Raw genomic sequence first — 22,047 nt, 5'->3', positions numbered from 1 at the left:
CAGATCTAGCCATAAAATCTCAAAATATGCAGCCATCTTAAAAGTCCAACACTCTTCCTCCATCGCATGCTTATTATCCCTTCTGCAAATTAGTTACAGTTGCCAAGGATTTCAAAACAAGAGTGCCTGGGATTGAAGTGTTTGACGAAGAAGTTTAAGGAAATGTAGCTCTAAGGTCAGAAGGAATTTTTTAGGCAGACTTACTTTCAGTGTCACTTTTCTCACTGTTCACCTGCTTCTTGTCTCTCCACCAGATTCTCTACACAGGAGTGGTGGTGTATGCTCCTGCTCTGGCCCTCAATCAAGGTGAGCTAGCGACACTCTCTTGCACTGTCCACCATTTTTATACATGCCTTGTCACCTTGAGAAATGTACACACAACATCTTGTTGAGGAGACATTCCTGTGGTTAGGGTGCTTGAATTACTGTAGTTGTCACAACATAAAGCTCTATAAACTGAACGCTGAAAACAATGCAAATAACTAGTTACCTGATTGTATCCACATGGTTCCAAACACCCAATGTGATTATTGCTTGTTTTCTAATCACTGAAGTTATGGCAATTTTTTTTGAAGTATGGTTGATTTACAGTATGTTTTGTTAGATTGTACATCAAAGTTATTCAGTTGTATATACTTTTTGTGCAAAGTATTTTCCATTATAAGTTATTACAAGATATTGAATATAGTTCCTCGTGCTATACAGTAAATCTTTGTTGTTTAGCTTTTTTTTTCTATTGGAGTATAGCTGCTTTACAATAGTGTGTTAGTTTCTGCTGTACACTGAAGTGAATCAGCTATAAGTATACATATATCCCCTCCCTGTTGGACCTCCCTCCCACCCTCCCCCCCAATCCCACCCATCTAGGTCATCACAGAGCACTGAGCTGATCTCCCTGTGCTACACAGCAGGTTCCCACCAGTTGCCTATTCTACACGTGGTAGTGTACATATGTCAATCCTAATCTCCCAATTCATTCCACCCTCCCCTTCCCCACCCCCCATGTTCACATGTCTGTTCTCTACATCTGCGTCTCTATTCCTGCCTTGCAAATAGGTTCATCTGTACCATTTTTCTAGATTCCACATATATGTGTTAATATACAATATTTGTTTTTCTCTTTCTGACTTACTTCACTCTGTATGACAGTCTCTAGGTCCATCCACATCTCTACAAATGACCCAATTTCATTCTTTTTTATGGCTGAGTAGTATTCCAGTGTGTATATGTACCACATCTTCTTTATCCATTTGTCTATCGTTGGATATTCAGGTTGTTTTCATGTCCTGATTATTGTAAATAGTGCAATGAACACTGGGATACTTGTGTCTTTTTTTTTTAATTTTATTTATTTATTTTTTATACAGCAGGTTCTTATTAGTAATCTATTTTATACATATTAGTATATACATGTCAATCCCAATCTCCCAATTCATCCCACCACTGCCACCCCCACCCCCATTGGTATCCATATGTTTGTTCTCTACATCTGTGTCTCTATTTCTGCCTTGCAAACCGTTCATCTGTACTTTTCTTCTAGATTCCAAATATATGCGTTAACCGACAATATTTGTTTTTCTCTTTCTGACTTACTTCACTCTGTATGACAGTCTCTAGGTCCATCCACGTCTCTAAAATGACCCAATTTCATTCCTTTTTATGGCTGAGTAATATTCCATTGTGTATGTGTACCACATCTTCTTTAACCATTCATCTGTCTATAGGCATTTAGGTTGCTTCCATGACCTGGCTATTGTAAATAGTGCTGCAATGAACATTGGGGTGCATGTGTCTGTTTGAATTATGGTTTTCTCAGGATATATGCCCAGTAGTGGGATTGCTGGGTCATATGGTAATTCTATTTTTAGTTTTTTAAGGAACCTCCATACTGTTCTCCATAGTGGTTGTATTAATTTACATTCCCACCAACAGTGCAAGAGGGTTCCCCTTTCTCCACACCCTCTCCAGCATTTATTTTTGTAGATTTTTTCATGATGGCCATTCTGACCGGTGTGAGGTATGTATAGTAGTGTGTTTCAGTAATCTCATACTACTAACTTATCCCTACTCCTTCCCTTTCTCCTTTGGTAACAGTAAGTTTGACAATTTTGTATGGTACATACACAACCACTAAATAAGGTCATCTATAATATATGTCCTTTCTCAGCAATCTCATGAAGTTGATACTCTGAATACATGAGTAAAATGTGCTTGTAGTAATTATTTTAAGATTTATACCTGAGCCCTTTGAAAGAATAGAATCCCAGGGAAAAAAAGGAAAGAAGAAACAAAAGTGAAAGAAATTTCATAATAATACCTGTAATATTAGAAGTCCTCAGTATTCAATTTAATTGTGCTATGTGATTATAATGAGAAATATTTATTCATGGTCAACGTTTAGGTGGTTTCAAAGTACTCAGACTAACTTTGTTAAGAAAAACAAACAAACAAACAATTGGTGCAGAGATTGGAAGCTCTAGAATATTAAGAGAAATAATTTGGCTTTTAGCATTACATGAAAATTATGGGCTGGGTTGAGGTATAATAATGTAATAAAATAATCTTTATCAGAGGTGAGAAAATTTAATGAGACAACTCTAATTTGATTTCCATTTGCACACAAAGAACACAGACAAAAATATTGTGACTTTTTCCTCATAAAGTTTGTTCTTTTACTTTCCTTAGAGAAACTTCTTTCAATATTTTTTTCTCCTTTCATAGTGACTGGGTTTGATCTCTGGGGCTCTGTGTTTGCAACAGGAATTGTTTGCACATTCTACTGTACCCTGGTATGTATCTGGCTGTGAAAAAGTATTTAGCACTATCTCCTAATATGGGATAAGGGCTAATTTCCAACAACGGGACATCTAAGTATAGCAGAAATTGCTATTCCACAATTAAATAGAAATATGCTGGCTTATCTATCACAGTTTCCAGAGGAAGGGTCATTGTTTTGTTTAAAATTCTTTTCAGTACCAGCCATTAATAGAATTTGGGCTCTGGGCTCATTTGAGAAAGCCATGGCTAAGAGAAGATTTAATGACAGAAATATCTCCGTGTTCGGAGGGTAGGTGACCATATACAACTACTGAGAAAAAAAAATGTGCTCATTAACAGTGATTATAAAACATAGGTAGCATTTATATTTCACTGTCTATTGGTTGAGGAATACAAAATGCATGAATGAACGATCAAGGATGGCTGGTGTTTTGTAAAATTGAGATTCCACAACTTGTTTTTTTCTCTTATAGATGGATAAGTTTGGATTACATTTAACATTTGGTCTTACACATGGTCAGTTTTAACCAAGGAACCTGGGTGGTATTGGCAATTATATTTATATAATTGTTACAATCGGTTTAGTTCAACAAACGTTCATTGAGCACCTATTATTTGCCATGCCCTGCAATAGAAATCTTTATTCTTCTGAGTCATTGGTACCATATATGGAGGCTTTAAGTAACCAGTTAAGAATATGGCAATGGTCCCCAGATAGCTGGATTCTCCTTCCTCCTTTACAGAGAAAAATAAAGTAATTGATATATTATCATGTAGCACCATCCATGTATTTTGGCCTTGTGTGCATATCACTTACTCTTTTAACATATATCATGATAACATACAATTTAAAAATGCTCTTATCTCTATTTTCATACTTGCAAATCCCACCATTTCTTTGCACTACAGTTTTATCTTATTTTTTTTCCATTCCATTCTCACTACCATAATTCTATTCCAGACATACTCCTCCTACCTAAATTTAAAATAGTCTCCTATTCCTTACATGTCTGGCCATATGTGAAAGATTAGTGACTCTGAAGTAACTTCCCATAGGAGGATAAATAGATGCATTGCTTAGCAACAGTAATGGAAGCCAGAAACAATGGAATAATGTCTTCAAAGCACTGAAGGAAAACAATTGTCAGTTATAATTGTGTATTTAGCAAAACTATCTTTCAGAAACTGACTGTCAAGAACTGAGAGAAATTACCTCTAACATATCTTCCCCTGAGAAAAACCTAGAGGAAATACTGTGGGAAGAAGGAAAATTATCCAGTTTTTGATGGAAGAAGTAATGATAAGAAAATAAAATAGTAAACCTTTAGTAAGTCTAGTCAAACAATTTCCGTTGCTTAATGAAAACAACAATAATTTTATAGTATGGTATAATTTATATAGTATCTAATAATATAGTTTATAATATTATAAATATAATAATAATGATTACTATTATATGTAATTTTGAGATTAAGAAAAAGAATAACTTTCATTTGGACATCAATAGCATGTAAATCAGGAAGAGAGTAATTAGACTTAAAGATTTTTGTGGGGTTTTTTTTTGCGGTATGCGGGCCTCTCACTTTTGTGGCCTCTCCCGTTGCGGAGCACAGGCTCCAGACGCGCAGGCTCAGCGGCCATGGCTCACGGGCCCAGCCGCTCCGTGGCATGTGGGATCTTCCCCGACCGGGGCTCGAACCCGTGTCCCTGCATCGGCAGGCGGACTCTCAACCACTGCGCCACCAGGGAAGCCCCTTAAAGATTTTTTTAATCCTTGAATTGCTGGGGATTAAGACATTTTAAAAATTTAGACTCTAAATGAAAAATTCATGGCAAAATTTCAAGCAGACTCATTTAAATAAAACAATCAGAGTAGAAAAAGGGAATTAAAACAAAGCAAAAATAAAACTGCAATTGATTTAAGAAAGAGAAGAAAAAAATACAGAAAAAGTAGAACAAATAGAAACCAAAAAGATGTCAGAAACAAGTCTGGATACTTTAATAATCACAATATACAAAAATAAACTAAATGTACTACCTCTTAATTGATTTCAGTGTTTCCCTCCACCCTGCATGCCTCTGTTAACTTAATCTTCTTAAAACATCCATCTCTTCACGCCACTTGACTGACCTAATTCTCTCCTTGCTTCCCATTGTTCACAGGATAAAGTGTAAACTTCTTAACCTAGTGTTGGAAATCTTTCAGTCTGTGAGTCAATCCACCCATCTAACCTCTTCTCACCACACCTTTGTTCCACCTCCTACCTCTTGCCGGAACACAAGCTTCAATGTCTCACCAAACTGGTGGCTCATTTATCTAACACTTTTGCTCATAGAGCAGTTTCTTTACTCTGTTAATCCTGTGGATGTGTAGCCTAGCTAAGATAACCAGTGGAAGAGATTTAAAAAAAAAGAAAGAAGTGATTCCTGCCATCCAAGAGTTTGCAATCTAGGGAGGTAAACAGTAGAACCAAAACAACAGACTGATTAAAATACCTAAGTGACACTCAAGGCACAGTCAGGATTGTAGATGAGTGGTGTGTGGGCGTGTGTGTCTCTTGCTGTATGAAGGAGTCATAGAATCAGAGAAGTTTTCATGGTAGCTTATAGCTACCTTAATCTGCCTTTTGAAGCACATTTGTTAAAGTGGTGATGAAGTGGTTTGTTCTCTTGCCCCAGGTCTAGCTCAAGTTCAGGTTTATGCATATAAACCATGCCAAGTAGCCTCTGAAAACTGAGGTCTTTGATATTTGGTCTTCATATCACTAAAATATGATATTGTGATTTGGGTTTAGAAGTCTTACTGTCTTTAAAGAAAATCAAAATACCACTCTTAGAAGGTGGAAGTAAGAGATTGCATATTTCTCAAATTGGAAATAGAACAGAATATAGAAACACAATGCATGTGGAAGGGACTTTTATGTCTATTTTTAAATTGCATTTTAACTTTAACTACACGAGAAATGAAGAGACAAATCCAGTGTCTTCTTTCTTCTCAAGATAAAGATGAAGCCTGTCATCTTTTCACAGAAGTTCTTGACACTCTGGGGGAGTAACTGGGGGTAATTCTATTTTTCAACGTTAAAAATACCACATCCTTTCATTCACATAGTGCTTATTCATTTTCAAAGTACTTTTAAAATATATCACTTCATTTAATCTTTCCTAATTTGCTCATGGCACCTTTGCCATGTTCCTAAGGGATTCTCCAGCAGCCTCTTTCTTTCCTCCTTTCTTCTTGCCCACATAGTCCCAACTAGAATTGTACATTGGAATCACCTGGGGAGCTGTAAAAACACTTAGAACTGGGTCCCAGCCCAGACTTCAATTTATTCAGAATTCCTGGGAATGGGGCTCAGTCATTGGGTTTTTTTGTTTGTTTCCAAGTTCCCCAAGTGACTCTAAAAAGCATCCAGGTTTGATAACCACTGCTCTAACCTATTGCTGAATCACCGTCTCCTGAGGTCTACTGTTAGATTCACCCTCCTGACACTCTGGTTTGCTCACCTCATTATTTGACCATCCTCTAGCTCTTAAAACAACTTTCTCCATGAGTGTCTGGAATCTATCATTCCTTCCTAGTTCTTTTCTTTTTTTTCAGTAGCCTACCATCTCAGTTTCCCCAAATTTATTCACTGCACTAAATTTACAAAAAATAAAATCTCAAATTGTACAAGCAAGACCCAGATGATCATCCTCAATAAACCTGGCACATAAAATGTGCTCAGTGATGAAAGAAAGAAAGAAAGAAAGAAAGGGAGGAAGGAAGGAAGGAAGGAAGGAAGGAAGAAAGAAAGAAAGAAAGAAAGAAAGAAAGAAAGAAAGAAAGAAAGAAAGAAAGAAAGAAAGAAAGAAAGAAAAGAAAGAAAGAAGAAGGAAATAGAGAAAGAAAGAGGGAGAGAGAGAGAAAGAGAGAGGGATGGAGGAAGGGAGGGAGGAAATAAGGAAGGGAGGGAAGGAGAGAGAAAGAGAGAGAGATTGAGAAAGAGGGAGGGAGGGAGGGAGAGAAGGGGGAAGAAAGGGAGAAAAGGGAGAAAGAAAGATGCATTAGCAGAGAGGCTGTGCAGAAATGGAAGAGTTGAGGCTTCATTTTTAAGAACTCACATCCATTCTCTTCATTTCAGGGAGGACTAAAAGCAGTGGTGTGGACCGACGCATTTCAGATGGTTGTCATGACTGTGGGCTTCTTAACAGTTCTCATTCAAGGATCAGCCGATGCTGGTGGATTACACAATGTATTAGAGCAATCAGCCAATGGATCTCGACTAAATATATTTGAGTATGTCCAATGCTACTTTTTCTTGTTTTATAAAGATTTAGCCATATGACCTCATCACCTAAAATAATATTTGGGCATCAAAGGAATGTATTTGTTCACTCATTTCTCTCTGCCTCATAGCTTTGATGTAGATCCTCTCAGGAGGCACACTTTTTGGACAATCTCAGTGGGAGGAACTTTTACATGGCTTGGAATCTATGGAGTTAATCAGTCGACCATCCAGCGATGCATCTCTTGCAAAACAGAAAAACATGCCAAGCTGTGAGTTATTAATGAACATTTCAATGTTTCTTCTCTGCGCTTTATATGCTTCAAATGTGTTTGTGTGTGTGCGTAAAAGAGAGAAAGAAACAAAGATTCATTTAACCCTTTCAACAATTTTTTGAGGCAGGCATTACTATTCCCTTCTCCACAAGGAAGTGGCAGTGCTGGGATTTGAACTTAGATCTTTCTGTCTGCCTTTGTTCACCGTCATTTGCTGCTTTCATTTACTGAGAAATTACTGGGTTAAATTAGGTGCTGTGGGAAGAAATGCAGAAAGAAGGAGCACATATTTCTTAGTTACAGTTTCTGTGATGAGATGGCCCTCATCACTATTTCCATCCAGCATGTGGTCTCTTCAATTACGATTTTTATTTTGATGGATGTACTGTAAAAGTTTCCAAGGGGACGTTAAAAGAAGAAAACCCAAGGTAATGAAACAAGTCGTAACAGGGCTTCAGCTGCTCCAACTCCTGCCCGGATAACCAGTCACCAGTTTTACCAGGTCTGCTTACTCTGAAGGACTCCACAGAGTTGCAACTTAAGGCTTTTTAAAACCATGCAATTCATCCCACCTTCTAGAATGGAGACCAAAGGAAGTTATGCACTTTTATTTTTTATTTTTTGTAAAACTGGCAGAAATAAGCTAGAATTTCATTGAAAATGGGCATTTCATCCTCATTGCTGCTACCCAAGGTTCCAGCCTCTGCAGACTTGTCAGAATGCCGTTAACTTTTCTTGGAGTGAGAAACAGCCACTATGAATATTTCCACAACTGATCATAAAATACTTTCAATGCATAGTTTCTTATTTAGACAGAATAATGGCTATGGATATGGTCCAACATTTTGTAACTTGAATTTCAAAAGGGAATATGTTACTTACATAGTTAACATACCCTCAGAAGGAAGAAGTGAAAACATTATCTACTGTTCTATCAATTCACTGGTAACATATTCATATCCTATTACAATAAATAATATTAAACTCTCTACACATGTGATCATCACTTTCTCAAATAGTTGAATTACTAAAAATGTATTTAGGATCAAATATAATTTTATCTTAAAATTCACTTAAAATTAGAATTCATTTAAAATTCTGCATTAAAATAAATTAGAGTTTACGATATCTGATAAGGGAAGAATATTAAGTGAAATAAATAATAATTCTCTGTTACATCAAGGGGTTTTTTAAATCTTATGTGCTTGTGTTATACTGTTTATTCTTGTGAACATACCTAATTTCTCCCTATTATTATAATAGTACCTAAAAGTTAGGAAATGTATTTTTTTCATTATTTTTTCAAGAGGCCAAGAATAGTACTTTATGCTTATTAAATATTGATTACTTATTGAACAAAGTAATGCTTCAAGAAGGTCATGCTTGAATGTGTAAGCACATAAATGGACACATATATACATAAGAATTTATGTGTGTGTGTGCATGTGTAGGAGTGTATATATGTATATTCCAGCATGTGTACTTGTGCTTGTGTATCTTTAGATCTTGTTTAGTGGATTGGTTTAAACTAAGCCACCCATTCATAATAGTTTCTTGGGATTTGTTACATTAGTATTTGATGGGTATGAAAACTGTCAGAAAAGGAGAGATACTCACGAAAGAAAATATATATATAATTTCCTAAGCATTTAGGACCGCCATTCCTGGTTCCACCCATCCCCACTCCCATGGAAGGACCAGAGCTATGATGGGAATTTTGTTAGAATAAGGAAAGATGAAAAAATAAAAACTGTCTTTAGAAAAGACTTCCCTGTAAGAATCTTAGTTGATTTAGTTGATACAATTCAGGAGCGAGAAATCAGTCCAAATGGTCAGTATGGTTGAAGTGCACACAGCTGGAGGGGAGATTGCTATAGTGGGGATCTAGTGGGACCTCTCATTTGTCACGCAACTGGAGCCTCAAGGACACTTCCAGGGCAACTGGGGTCCACTCAGAGCCAGCTGCCAACAGACTCTTATCTAGGAGACTCTACAGAAGGTTGATTACGTGCATCACTTCTGCTCAATTATCTGAGAGCCTGATGTAATTAGGACATTCCATCAGGGTTTAGAAAAATCTCTGCATCATAGGTAGGTGAAAATACATCCATAAAGTTCATACTGAATGTGGCCATAGGTTAAAACCAGAAGTGACCCATTATAGATGCATTTAATTGCATGGCCAGAATGGTGATTACTCACTAAAGACAGCTTCATCTTAAGCCAGATCTTCTTCAAACTTAGGAATAGCATCATTTACCAAATCATTTTAGACCTGCTCCCTGGAAGCTGCTTTGGACGCTTTTGTTTCTAGACTTCAGTTGACATTTCAGGACTGCAGGTAGAAGATGATGCTGTGACGGCAGGAGAAGCCGGTGCAGGTTACCACGTCCCTTCCCATCACCGTCTCATGTCCCAGCTAAGATGAGCACATCCACACCCAGTCACTTATGTTCCATTCTCTTTGCCTTTGTTTATTTTCTTTATATCTTTTATTGCATCTAAAATCACCTCATTTATTTATTTCATTTTGGTGATTATTGCCTGCCTCTAATCCCAGAATATCATCTTCATGAGGGTGGACTCTGGGTTGCTCACTGCTATGTCCTCAGTACCTGGAAGAACCTGGTACATAGTGATGCTTCATAAATATTTTCTGAATGAATCGATGAAGTGACTTAGTTGCAAACAGGAGAATTAGCCATGTAGAGAATTAAAGTCTATCTCTAAAGAAAAAAATAAGTTCAAATACAAGGGCTTTAACATTCTATTATACAATTTTGCCACTGATTTCTCATTTCCCATAGTTGACTGGTGAGTTTTTAAAATTGTTTTGGATAATGGCTATACAACCTACATATGGCTGTATAACCTCTATCTATTTTTATGGAGTATAACTCATTCAATCTTCATATTAGTCCTATAATAAGAAGTAAGGCAGGTATGTTAACACTCTTTTTACGAAGGATTTAACTGGCTCAGAGTCTTAGCGACTTGTCTGAAGTCACACAGTTGTTAAGGATAAAGTCTTCTGACTCCAGGTCCAATGCTTTTTCAAAAAAGAAATGATGTAAAGAGTATAACCATATTGTAAAGAATTTCTATCTTTCATTTATTCATTTAATCATTTTTAACAAAAATAAAATAATTTATGTCTGCTATGTGCAAGCACCATTGTGTGCTCTGGGGACGTAGCCCTGTGTGTGTTCGAGTGGGGGAAACAGATAATAAACAAATAAATGTATTATACAGTTTCAGATAAGGATAAATGCTATAAAGATGTAAAGCCGTATAAGGAGTAGAATCTGATGAGAGAGTAGGGAGTGACCTTTCAGGTAAAGAGGACTATCCAGGATATGGCCTGAGATAAGTTTGAATAGAATTTGTCTAAATGGCAGAAGTAAGAGTACAGCAAATTCAGTTTGCAGATATTGACCATTTCATGTATCAAATGTATTCCCCAAAGGCTATGTCTAAATCAACCTTTTTCAAACAAAAGCAAACAAACAGCTAAAACTCAAAGATAAATATGGTTGGAATAATCCCAAGGAAGGAATTTCAGAGATAATACCCTTTCCTAACGTAAATAATGTAAAATAAAAATTTCCAGATGGGTTGATTATTTAATATTTGCTTCATAAAAGAATACTTTGATTTAAGGGTTTTCTGAAAGTCAGGTACACCTGTACAGCAGGGCTTTTAGGGGGCTTTGAAATGAATATGTGTCCTTACATTTGAATGTGAGTGCATCTGAATCCCTTCAAACAATGGCTGGACATTGTTTGAATGAAATGAAACATTCCCAGGAAATGCCTCCTGTTGCTCTTTGGGCCCCCTGCCCCTTGAAACTCTCTCCAGAGCAAGATTGTTTGTTCTCTCACTGATCCAGTGTGAGGCCAGCCGACTTTCAAGTCTTCCCTGAGATTTAGAAGATGTGTAATATTTTGACTTTCAAAGAACAGTATGAATACAAAATAACTATAGGATACTACAAATGCACTCAAACTGAAGTTAAACAGAATGTTATAGAATAAAAAGAATTGTTGTAGAATAAAAAGAATTGCTCCAAAGAATGTGGGGAAAATGACTTTAGGTTTTTCATACCTTCTATTGCCTTTTAAAAAACTGAACTTTAAACTTCATCTGATTTAACCTCCAAAGCGAATATTTCCAAAACGTGTCTACTTCTACATTTATCTCATCATTCCTCTGGAATAAAAGATGTTAAAATGAAAGTTGGCTTTTTGACAGTTTCATGAATTGAGTGGGGGGAAATTACTTGAAGTTATATAATATGAGTGATTGATACGTGAAATTTCATCCAAGGAAATAGACCTCACACTACACATTGCAACTTTGCAGAAAAGCTATTTCAAAAGCAAACCCATCAAAAATCCACCTGTTCAAATTTCATAATCAGTCTAAAATTGTAACATGCCCAAACAAAAAAAATGCAAAAGTATAAAAAGTAATGATTTTTAAAAATTGAAATATAATCGACTTGTATTAGTTTCAGGTGTATAACATAGTGACTTGATATCAAAATATTCTTGAAGGCTATAGAATTTTATTTTATAGCAAAAAGGCCCCCCAAATTTTACCTTGAGTCTTTGGTAATGCCCTGACCACACTGTAATATGACATAGAGTCTACCAGTAGATCCATGTGTTATTTTCTAGAGCCTTGTATTTCAACTTGTTGGGCCTCTGGGTCATTCTGGCATGTGCTGTCTTCTCTGGCTTAATCATGTACTCCCACTTCAAAGACTGTGATCCCTGGACTTCTGGTATCATCTCAGCACCAGACCAGGTATGTGCTCCCTTGGGACCAGTGGGGAACAGCTGAAATGAGTGTGTTTCTGGCCAGCAATGCTGAGCCTTTCTCTTTTTCGACCTGGACCTCTAGGTATTTCCCAAACCCCAAAGACTTGATTTCTTTCCTCCCCTCTTGGATGATATTATCACAGATCAGGTTCTAATACTGGGGGGTGAACATGTAAAAAGAAGGTATCTTACCTTGTCCTTGAAGGCAAGGACTGGGGCCAGGGCAGGGCTGGGGAGAGTGGAAGAGGACTTGAACCCATAGCTTTGGTTTTCAATGCCACCATCAAATCTTTTTTTCTATCCATCACAAGGTTGATTAATGCTGCTTTAATCTCAGATTGAACAAAATGACCCTTATTTCTATAATGCTTCTGCTCATGTCTTCTCATTATGGCTTAAACAATATCACCCCAATATATTACATTAAGCATGCTTTTTAAAATTAATTTTTATTGGAGTACAGTTGATTTACAATGTTGTGTTAGTTTCAGCTGTACAGCAAAGTGAATCAGTTATACATATACATATATCCACTCTTTTTTAGATTCTATTCCAATATAGGTCGTTACAGAGTATTGAGCTCCCTGTGCTATACAGTAGGTTCCTATTAGTTATCTATTTTATACATAGTAGTGTGTATATGTCAGTCCAAATCTCCCAATTTATCCCTCCTCCTCCTTTCCCCCCGGTGATCATAAGTTTGTTTTCTACATCTGTGACTCTACTTCTGTTTTGTAAATAGGTTCATTTGTACCATTATTTTAAGATTCCACATATAAGTGGCATCATATGATATTTGTCTTTCTCTGTCTGACTTATTTTACTCAGTATGACAATCTCTTGGTCCATCCTTAAAAACTCCATTCACGGAGAATATTCTCAGGAGGAGCTATCGTCTCTATCCTCTCCCCCTACATATACAACTGTCCCAATGTGTCCTGTGGCTGTTCCTCTCCCACAAATCTGGCTCCAGAGTAGAACCATAATACCTAGCCTCCCTGAAGACCTGTTTTAAGCATTTGTTTTTAGGATTTAGTTTCTAACATTAAGGGTAAACAGGCAAGAAAATAGCACACATTGCAAATGTAAAAAAAGTTAAAAGTTCCTGAATATTCTTAAGTTCATGCAACATTTTCCTTAAATGACTGTCCCTTTCCTATCCCTTCCCCTCCCCTACAGCTGCACCTCAGGTCCATGGAATTGGACTGATCATAACCTCATTTGTTAGCATTTAACAACGATAGTCCAGGCAAATTCCTTTATTGTTACTTTCTTTTTTCTTTTTTTTTCCCACCTCCTTTTGCTAAAAAGCTACAATACAGTCCCACATTTCAGACACTGCTGATGAGACCACTAATCCCATCTTGTTTTGCCTCCTCTTCAGCTGATGCCATACTTCGTCATGGAGTTATTTGCCACAATGCCAGGACTCCCAGGACTTTTTGTGGCTTGTGCCTTCAGTGGAACTCTGAGGTTAGTGTATTGACTACACTTGGCAATAACGTTCTGATAATGATGATGGTGAGGATGGTGATAGCAAGGCAACCAGGATGACAAAGGTAATGGTGGTAGTCATTATCAGTATTACTGAGTATTCACTGTGTGTCAGCTGCCCTGCTGAATGCCTTATATGCATTTGCTCATTAGTTGTCACACATTATATGAGGCCGAAACTACTCATTATCATCAGCTTACAAATAAGGAAACTAAGATTTAGCAAGGTAGATAACTTACCCATGGTGAGACAGTAAACTACAGAGGTGGTATGTAAACCTAGGTCCGCCTTTGCACTAGATCTCTCTGTTTATTTTCTCAACCTTGTCTGATGCCAACTGCCCCCATGGTTTTGCATCACCAGCACACAAGGCAGCTCTCTCTGCTGGCATTTCTCATTCAGCTGCAATACATTCTTACAGGTCTATGCTTCGCAATCCATTCTCTCCATCTTCAATAACACACTCAGGCACATCCATATCCAAAATGTAAGAACATCCATATCCAAAATGTAGACATTATTCTAAGTACAAAATTTTTCACACATTTATTCTAACAAATATTTTAGAAGGTTTATATTATGCCAGGCACAGCTGGTGACAGTGGGGATACTTCAGGGAACAAGACTAGCATCAGTATTGCCCTGATATAGAGTTTTCATTCTAGCAGACATGGAAGACGGACAATATATAACTAAACAACAACAAAAAAGACAAGGCATTGTTTGATAATGACAAATAGTATAAAGGAAATGACAGAGTGATAGCCTAGAGAGAGGTTAGGTTTGGGGACTTTGTTTTTGATAGGGTCTTTAGTGAACTCCTATTTAAGTATATGACATTTGTGCTGAGATCTTAAGTGTGTGGAGAAGCCAGCTCTGTGAAGATCACAGGCAGAAACTTTTACAGGCAGGGGGGAGGGCAAATACCAAAGCCCCAAGGAGATAATCTGTATGGAATAGTTCAGGATCCGAGAGAAGAGTTGAAGCATAAGGAACGGGGAGGACAGCAGATGGGGAGGAGCCTAAAGAGGCAAGCAGGCATCAGATCAGGAAGAACCTTTATGAAAGAATAAAGAGCTGGCATTTCATATTAAATAGGAAGCTTTGAAGCAAGGAGGTTTGATGATGTCATACAACTGAAGACTCAGTCTTTGTGGAGGGAAGTGGCTATCACTAAAGCAAGAGTGGTGAAAGTGGGTGACTATACAGGAGGCTTTTGCCTTAACCCAGGGTAGACATGATAGTGACTTGGAGAATGGGGGCAAGAGTGTTGAGAGCAATGGACTAAAACATTAAGACAGTATCACGTTTTTAAATTCCACATGGCAGTGATATCATATGGTATTTGTCTTTCTCTGTCTCACTTACTTCACTTAGTATGATACATATTCCCTTGATCAGAAGTGGGGTTGGCTACCTTTCCATACTTTCACTGGCTGTTTGTAGTTCTTTTTCTGTAAACTGCCAATTCATATTCCCTGCTATTTTTTTCTTTTGAGTTTTCTTCCTTATGTATATAAGAAAATAGCTTATTGACGTATGTCTCATTTTTCTCATTTGTCCTATGTATGTTTGCTTTATTAATAGTATTTTTGAGTATGTTGAGCTTCTATTTCATATTAATCAATCCTTTTACATTATGGTTTCTGGGTTTATATCATGCTTATGAAGGCTTCTCCATTCCATGTTTATAAATAATCATCCAGATATCAGTTGTCCCATTATTTTTTAGTAAAAAGCCACATTTTCACCACTGACTTGAAATGCTACCTTTATCACATCCTACTTTCTTTTATATATTTGGAACTTTTCCTGAATTTTCTTTTATATTCCTTTGATCTATTTGTGTACAGTTATAACAATACTAATAATTTTAGTGACTAAGCTTTAAAGTTTGATTTAAAATATGTTAGGTTAGTATTTATTCATTATATTTCTTTTACAGAATTTCCCTTGATATCAGATTTTTCCTAATTATTTTCAGTTAATTCTATAGAACTTGGGTGTACTCAAATCATAATACCTGCCAATACTTTTGAGTTTTCTTCTTTTCTAATAGTTACACTTTTATGTTCACTCTTATGTAATTATGCTTTGAGAACAATGATAAAAAATTGAGGGATTACAGAAATCCTTGTTTTGTTATGCACTTTATCTTTTTATTTTATTTTTTCATAAATTTATTTATTTATTTATTTTTGGCTGTGTTGGGTCTTCGTTGCTGCGTGCAGGCTTTCTCTAGTTGCGGCGAGCAGGGCCTACTCTTCCTTGCGGTGCGTGGCCTTCTCACTGCAGTGGCTTCTCTTGTTGGGGGACATGGGCTCTAGGCTCACGGGCTTCAGTAATTGTGGAAGGTGGGCTCAGTAGTTGTGGCTCGCAGGCTCTAGAGCACAGGCTAAGTAGTTGTGGTGCACAGGCTTCGTTGCTCCGCGGCATGTGGGATCCTCACAGACCAGGGCTCGAACCCATGTCCCCTGCATTAGCAGGCAGGATCCTTAACCACTGCACCACCAGGGAAGTGCCTGTTATGCACTTTAAAGGGAATTGTTCTTGGATTTTACCATTAAATATGATTTCAGGTTTTGGTTTAAACTATATTATTTATTTACATTTTAAAATATTTATATAAAACTAATAAAATCATAAAAAAGAACAAAAATGCATATATTTATTCTAATTTAAGAAATATTTTTATCAGGGAGAAATATTGAATTTTGGTAAACTATTGGCATTTTTGAAATGAGTATTTTTTGCTTTTTTAGCTTTTGGCATATTAATATTAACATGTTGACATTTCAAAAATAGCGACATCTCTTAATTCATATAATGACTTTAAATTGCTTATGGTATAATTTTAATTTAGTGTTCTGTTGAATTATTTTTACTAATACTCTTTGTAGGATTTTGCATCAGTAATATAAAATCATATTGTCCTGTGGTGTTGGTATTAGTATCTCAAGGAAACTAGGGACAGAAACAATGAACACCAGAGGATCAAACACAAGTAGCGTGACATGCTAGCTTTCATTTTGTCCTGCCCTACAGAGCTTTATTTATTTTTCTTAAAGCTGACTCCAGAATGGAGAAATATAGCTGTCAACAGATTAATTCCCCCATAAGAGAATGGTTGATTCTTTTGATCTCAAGTTCTAAACTTCCAAGAAAGAGACACTGGACAGTACATATTATAGAGAGATTACTATTACTATAACATTAAGGAGGATGTTGGGTTAAGGAAAGGGAAAGACAAGAGTGGGGGGTGGAGTAAAGAGATGGTGGTTGAGAGATAGGAAAAAAAAAAAAAAGATTTTCACCATCTTGTAACAGTTTTAGAATCTGATAAATTGACATATAGATAATACATCTGACCTCAAAAGCAACCCAGTAAAGGTTCTACAAATCTGCTCCCTCTGGGCCAAAATCAGCTTTTTGTTCCCTCCCTCCCAATGGATTCAAGGGTTAACCCTAATGTTTGAAACTTTCAAATGATGGATTTTGAGCCATTTATGTTGGGAGCGTGGAAGTTTATTTTATTTGATCATCTCCTTTCCTTATTTGACTTGCATGGATCTACAGATAGAAGAGGAGTCATATAGGGAACATCTATTCTACTAGCTAAAATATTCCTGGTCTAGATGAGGAATTTAATAAGCTTTCATGCTATTCTGCAAAGAAAACTCGAACTTCTTGGGTTTTCTGTCCACTGAGCGAGTTTTAGGGCTATAAGACTGAACTCTGGAAAGTCAGAGAGAGAATATCAGAGCTTTTATGTGCTTTTGGTCTTTGCCTGCTTCCTAGTCTTATCTTTGCCCCTTTCTCCCTTATTAATTGCATGCTAATCACACTGGGGCTTCCTGTTGTTGAATGAAACAAATTTTCCACCTGTAGGCATTTACTTGTAATTTTCCCTTTGTTCTAAAACATCTTTTTCTGAATTTGCATGGGTCCTTTCAGTGCCTATCTTAACCATCACTTCCTTTGGGAAGAATATCCTAACTTCATATCGATTTAGGCCTCTGAAAGACATGATTTCATAGCTCTGTTATTTTTCTTCATAACAATTGTAGTCAATTGTATAATTGGTTGTTAAATGTCTATGTCGCCAAGTAGAGTGTAAGCTCTATGTCTTTCTGGTTCACCATTGTATGCCTAGTACTCAGAATGAACAGATGCATAAATGGTATGAATGAATGAGTGAATGAATGAATGAATGGCATATTGTACTGATTCCTGGATTAGGATAGTCAGTACTTTCTGCCTCAAGTTTAACTTTCACACACACACACACACACACACACACACACACACACACACACACAAAATCTCTCTGCTACTGCATGCTAACTCATTTAATGTCTTGTTAGGGGAATCAGTGAGAGTTCCAGCATGGAAGCCTAGCTTCTTCACTGGACTTAGAGGAAGACATCAAAGAGCATTAAGCACAGAAGCAGCTTTGAAGAGTGAGTAGACAGGTCATGTAGTTCCCCTGAAGTTCCAGAATAAGGACATATGTCTGTCTCTGTTTTTTTCTAGAGCCCTGCCTTATCTATTCGCCCTGGACACCAGGGCAGGCCGGTCAGCTTTATTTACCTTGGACTATGTTCTCATTTTTCTCTCCCTGTAGCACCGTGGCTGCCAGCATCAATGCCTTAGCAACAGTGACGTTTGAGGATTTTGTCAAGAGCTGTTTTCCCCATCTCTCCGACAAGCTGAGCACCTGGATCAGTAAAGGCTTATGTAGGTACAGCCGGTGGATCTTCTATTCCATATCATGAAATGAACGTGTGGTACGTGTCAAATCCTGCACACACTATTCAGGGCACTCTGACAGGCACAAGTGCATGTGAAGATACATGAGGAATCTCACACGTCAATTCTTACACTTCTGGAGATACCAGGAGGGTACTAGGAAAGAATGACCAGTTAGCTTAGCTTTTACCAACCTACATTCGACATTCTTCTGCGTTCATCCTATGCCCTAGATTCATCACATCAACACCTCTTGATTATGCCATGTATTGATCCTGTTTAGTCTCTCCACAGAGGAAGATGCTCTGCTCACTATCGCCAGTCAGCTTGTCTAATAAAGCCAAATTCTTTTCTAAAGAGTCCTTTATTACCAAATATTCTTCATTGGTTTTTAATAGTTTTAGTAGTAATAATATGCAATATAAAATTATTTTATCTATAAGGATATGTTTAATATTATATACTTATTTTCATTAAATTAAATTATTTATCAATTGCAGAACTAATACCATCTTGTTTTATACTATAGATTTGCAGTGTTTTATTTAAAATATCTGGTAGAGCAGCTCTTATCAATTTTTGGGAAGAAATTTAAATGTTGTGACTGTTTTTTTTCTTTTTTTGCAAAAACAAATTTTGGGCTGTTCATGTTTATTTATTCTTTCAGATTAAGTTTAAAATAATTCACTGCATGTTATCTAGTTGCACACACACACCCCCATCTCAACAGAACTGCACTAAACTGAAAAACGTATTTGGAAATAATTAACATCTTTATAAGCTTTCCATCTAGCAATAGCATTTTGCATTTAACACCATATTTTCTCTCTTAGATATTAATTATCCTCATGTCTTCATCCTTCTGCTTCTCCCCCTCCTCCCTTTTCTTCTCCTCCTCCTTCTACTTCTTTCATCGATATTATGAATGGAATGTTTTCCCCATAATATCTTCTAAACTGTTTACTATCAACGTGGAAATGCTATAGCTTTTTGTTTTTGTTTGTTTGTTTTGTAAAGCACATATTTGGCCATTGGCACAACTCTTGTTGATTCTTAAAATTTTAATTGATTTTCTAATAAGTGTGGTTATTGCCTACAAATATTGATAGTTTTATCGTACCCTTATTCTTAAATACTCCCCTAATTTGGGGTTTGTGTTCTCCATATTCTTCATTATTTCTCTTATTTTCATAGCTTTGTCCTTTTCCTCTGCATGCTTGAAGGGCTCAGGTTTTTTTCTCAATGTTACTTTAAGTTCTCCACAAAGTAATTTTCTTAATAATAATGATTTGAATTCTGCTGTTGTGTTTTGTTCCTCACATTTTACTATAAAAATTCAATCATACAGGAAAGTTTAAAGACATTTACCATGATCTCCTGTATATATGCCACCAAGATTCTCCATTAATGTTTTATTAAACTTGCTTTTTCACATATCTATCTAGCTCTCTATCCATCCATTAATGCATCATATATTTGATACACTTAAAAATAAATTGTAGACATCAGTACACTTTCCCCTAATTATTTTAGCATATTATTAACTAGAATTCAATAATTGGTTAAAGTTTTTTAAATGTAAAATCTACCCACAATGAATTGGACAAATGTTAAGTATACATTTGCTGAGTTTTGGAAAATGTGTACACCTGTGTAACTCAATCACTAAAGATATAAATCATTACTATGACCCTGGAAAGTCCTCTTGGTTATTCTGGTAATTCCTACTCCCAATTCCCTCTAGGGGCAGCTACTATTCTGGTGTTTTTCATCATAGATCAGTTTTCCCTCTTCTAGAATTTCATATAAATTGAATCACACAGTACCACTCTTTTTTGTAAGGACTCCTTTCACTCAGCATAATATTGTTGAGATACACCCATGTTTTTTTTTGTATCAGTAGTTTATCCCTTTTTATGGCTGAGTAGTATGGCATTGTATGGATTTACCTTTTTTTTTTAACTTCTATTTCTATTGAAGGTTGTTTCAGTTTGAGTTTTTTATGAATAAAGCTGCTATGAATATTCTTGCACAGGTCTTTTTTGTGAACATGTTTTCATTTCTCTTTGGTAAATACCTAGGTGAGGAAGTGCTTGGTCAACTATTATAATTTTTAATTTCCTTATAGTTCTTCCTTACCACACCTGGATTCATCTTCATCTAAACTTATGGGTGTTGCACCCTACTTTGTTGTGTTTTCATATCATTTGCTTTCTCTTGAACTGCACTTGTTGCGTCATTGAATCTATGTGTTTTGCATCATATTGAAATTGCCAGTTTCTAAATACTTTTTTTCTGGCTCTTAAGTATTTCCAGAAAACATATTCTGTATTTGAGTTTTCAGGTTAATTATTCATTTCCTTGTTTAGTAATATTTTGGCATGGATCCCATATTTCTTTTTTTCTTTTTCCTTATGCTTGAACAAGGAGAGATTGGTGCTGACCGAATGTTTGTTAACTGGGTAGTTGAATTGCCTTAATTTTTTCACTATCTTGCATAATGAGTTACAGCTAATAGCAGGTGGATTGGCATCACTCCTAGTGCAATTCCCAATTTCTAATGAATATGCTGGGTAGAAATTCCTCTTCTGCCCATGGTTTATTGTCTGATCCTCCGAGCTGATGTAGCACTTGGAAAATCCATAGTATTTGCTGCAACGGTGGTGCTTTCTCTACCCACCCCCCAACACATTTACTGCTTTGTCTGTGGATCCGTGCACTCCAGGTATCCATGGAACCCCACCAATTTCCCCTAAACTCGCTGCCTTGCAGGTTGCTATTGATTGCAATCTGGTGGAAGTGTAAAGATATGGGGGAGAGGGGGACTGAATCAATTCTCTAGTCAGCACAAAAATGTAGAACCTTGGATTGAGGGGTGGTTGCCTAGAATCCCATTTGAAACAGATAACCGTTGGCCCAGCAAGAGGGTAATCGGTAGCAGAGAAAAGACGCTTTTGTTATTTTCTTCAGGCAGGTGGAGTTCTGCTTATTCATGAAGTGAAACAGAACGAGGGCAAACATTGTTTCTAATCTATCATCTTTAAATATAATGAGAACAATTTTAGAATTCTGAAAGGTGTTTATTGATCAAACTTGGATTTCAGTGTTGTGTGAGTTTCCTCATTTTTCTGTGTTTTATTGAGAAGTTGGAAAATATAGCATTAAAATTCGCTATCCTGATTTCATCTTAAAAGTGAATTCCTGATAATAAATTTTAGAGATATCATGTACTAAGTCTGAAATGATGATGATGATGATAATAATAATGATAATAATAATAATGGCAAGCACATAGTACTTGCTATGCAACAGGCACTGTTGGATAAATTAATTTATTTATGCGTAGTCCCTTCCTAAAATGTGAGATCTCTGGGGCAGTGGCATTTATAACACTGGCATTTAGTAAAGTGCTTGACATATGGTCAGTACTCAATAAAATTGCATTAATGGTGACATTGGGAACTCAGCCAAATATTTAGCTGAGAGAGAATTTCAAACAGAATGAGAAAAATCATTTTCTCTATTTCTGTCACTGTGTGTCTGTCTAAATCCATCTCCAGCACCTTGTCTCTCTCATTTAGTCTATGGATTGTAATGGGAATTGAATGACTTTTAAGATAGTTTTTAAACAAAGATGTAGAAAAACAATTATTTTTAAA

The 22,047-nt window shown here is 36.5% G+C and overlaps 1 protein-coding gene across 1 annotated transcript in view; it reads left to right on the top strand.

The window, feature by feature from the left end:
• The window catches only part of SLC5A12 (solute carrier family 5 member 12), a 45,667-nt gene that overhangs the window by 8,264 nt on the left and 15,356 nt on the right, over positions 1-22,047 (top strand). Inside the window, exons 3-9 of the mRNA XM_060017354.1 lie at positions 255-306; positions 2,722-2,789; positions 6,903-7,057; positions 7,178-7,318; positions 12,001-12,130; positions 13,529-13,617; positions 18,264-18,376. Of these exons, the coding sequence (XP_059873337.1) occupies positions 255-306; positions 2,722-2,789; positions 6,903-7,057; positions 7,178-7,318; positions 12,001-12,130; positions 13,529-13,617; positions 18,264-18,376 (748 nt within the window). The remainder of the gene's footprint in view (positions 1-254; positions 307-2,721; positions 2,790-6,902; positions 7,058-7,177; positions 7,319-12,000; positions 12,131-13,528; positions 13,618-18,263; positions 18,377-22,047) is intronic.

This window comes from Delphinus delphis, chromosome 8, assembly GCF_949987515.2.
Source record: "Delphinus delphis chromosome 8, mDelDel1.2, whole genome shotgun sequence".
Taxonomy (NCBI): domain Eukaryota; kingdom Metazoa; phylum Chordata; class Mammalia; order Artiodactyla; family Delphinidae; genus Delphinus; species Delphinus delphis.
The sequence above is the reverse complement of the archived record's forward strand: the minus strand, read 5'-3'. Positions and strand labels throughout refer to the sequence as shown.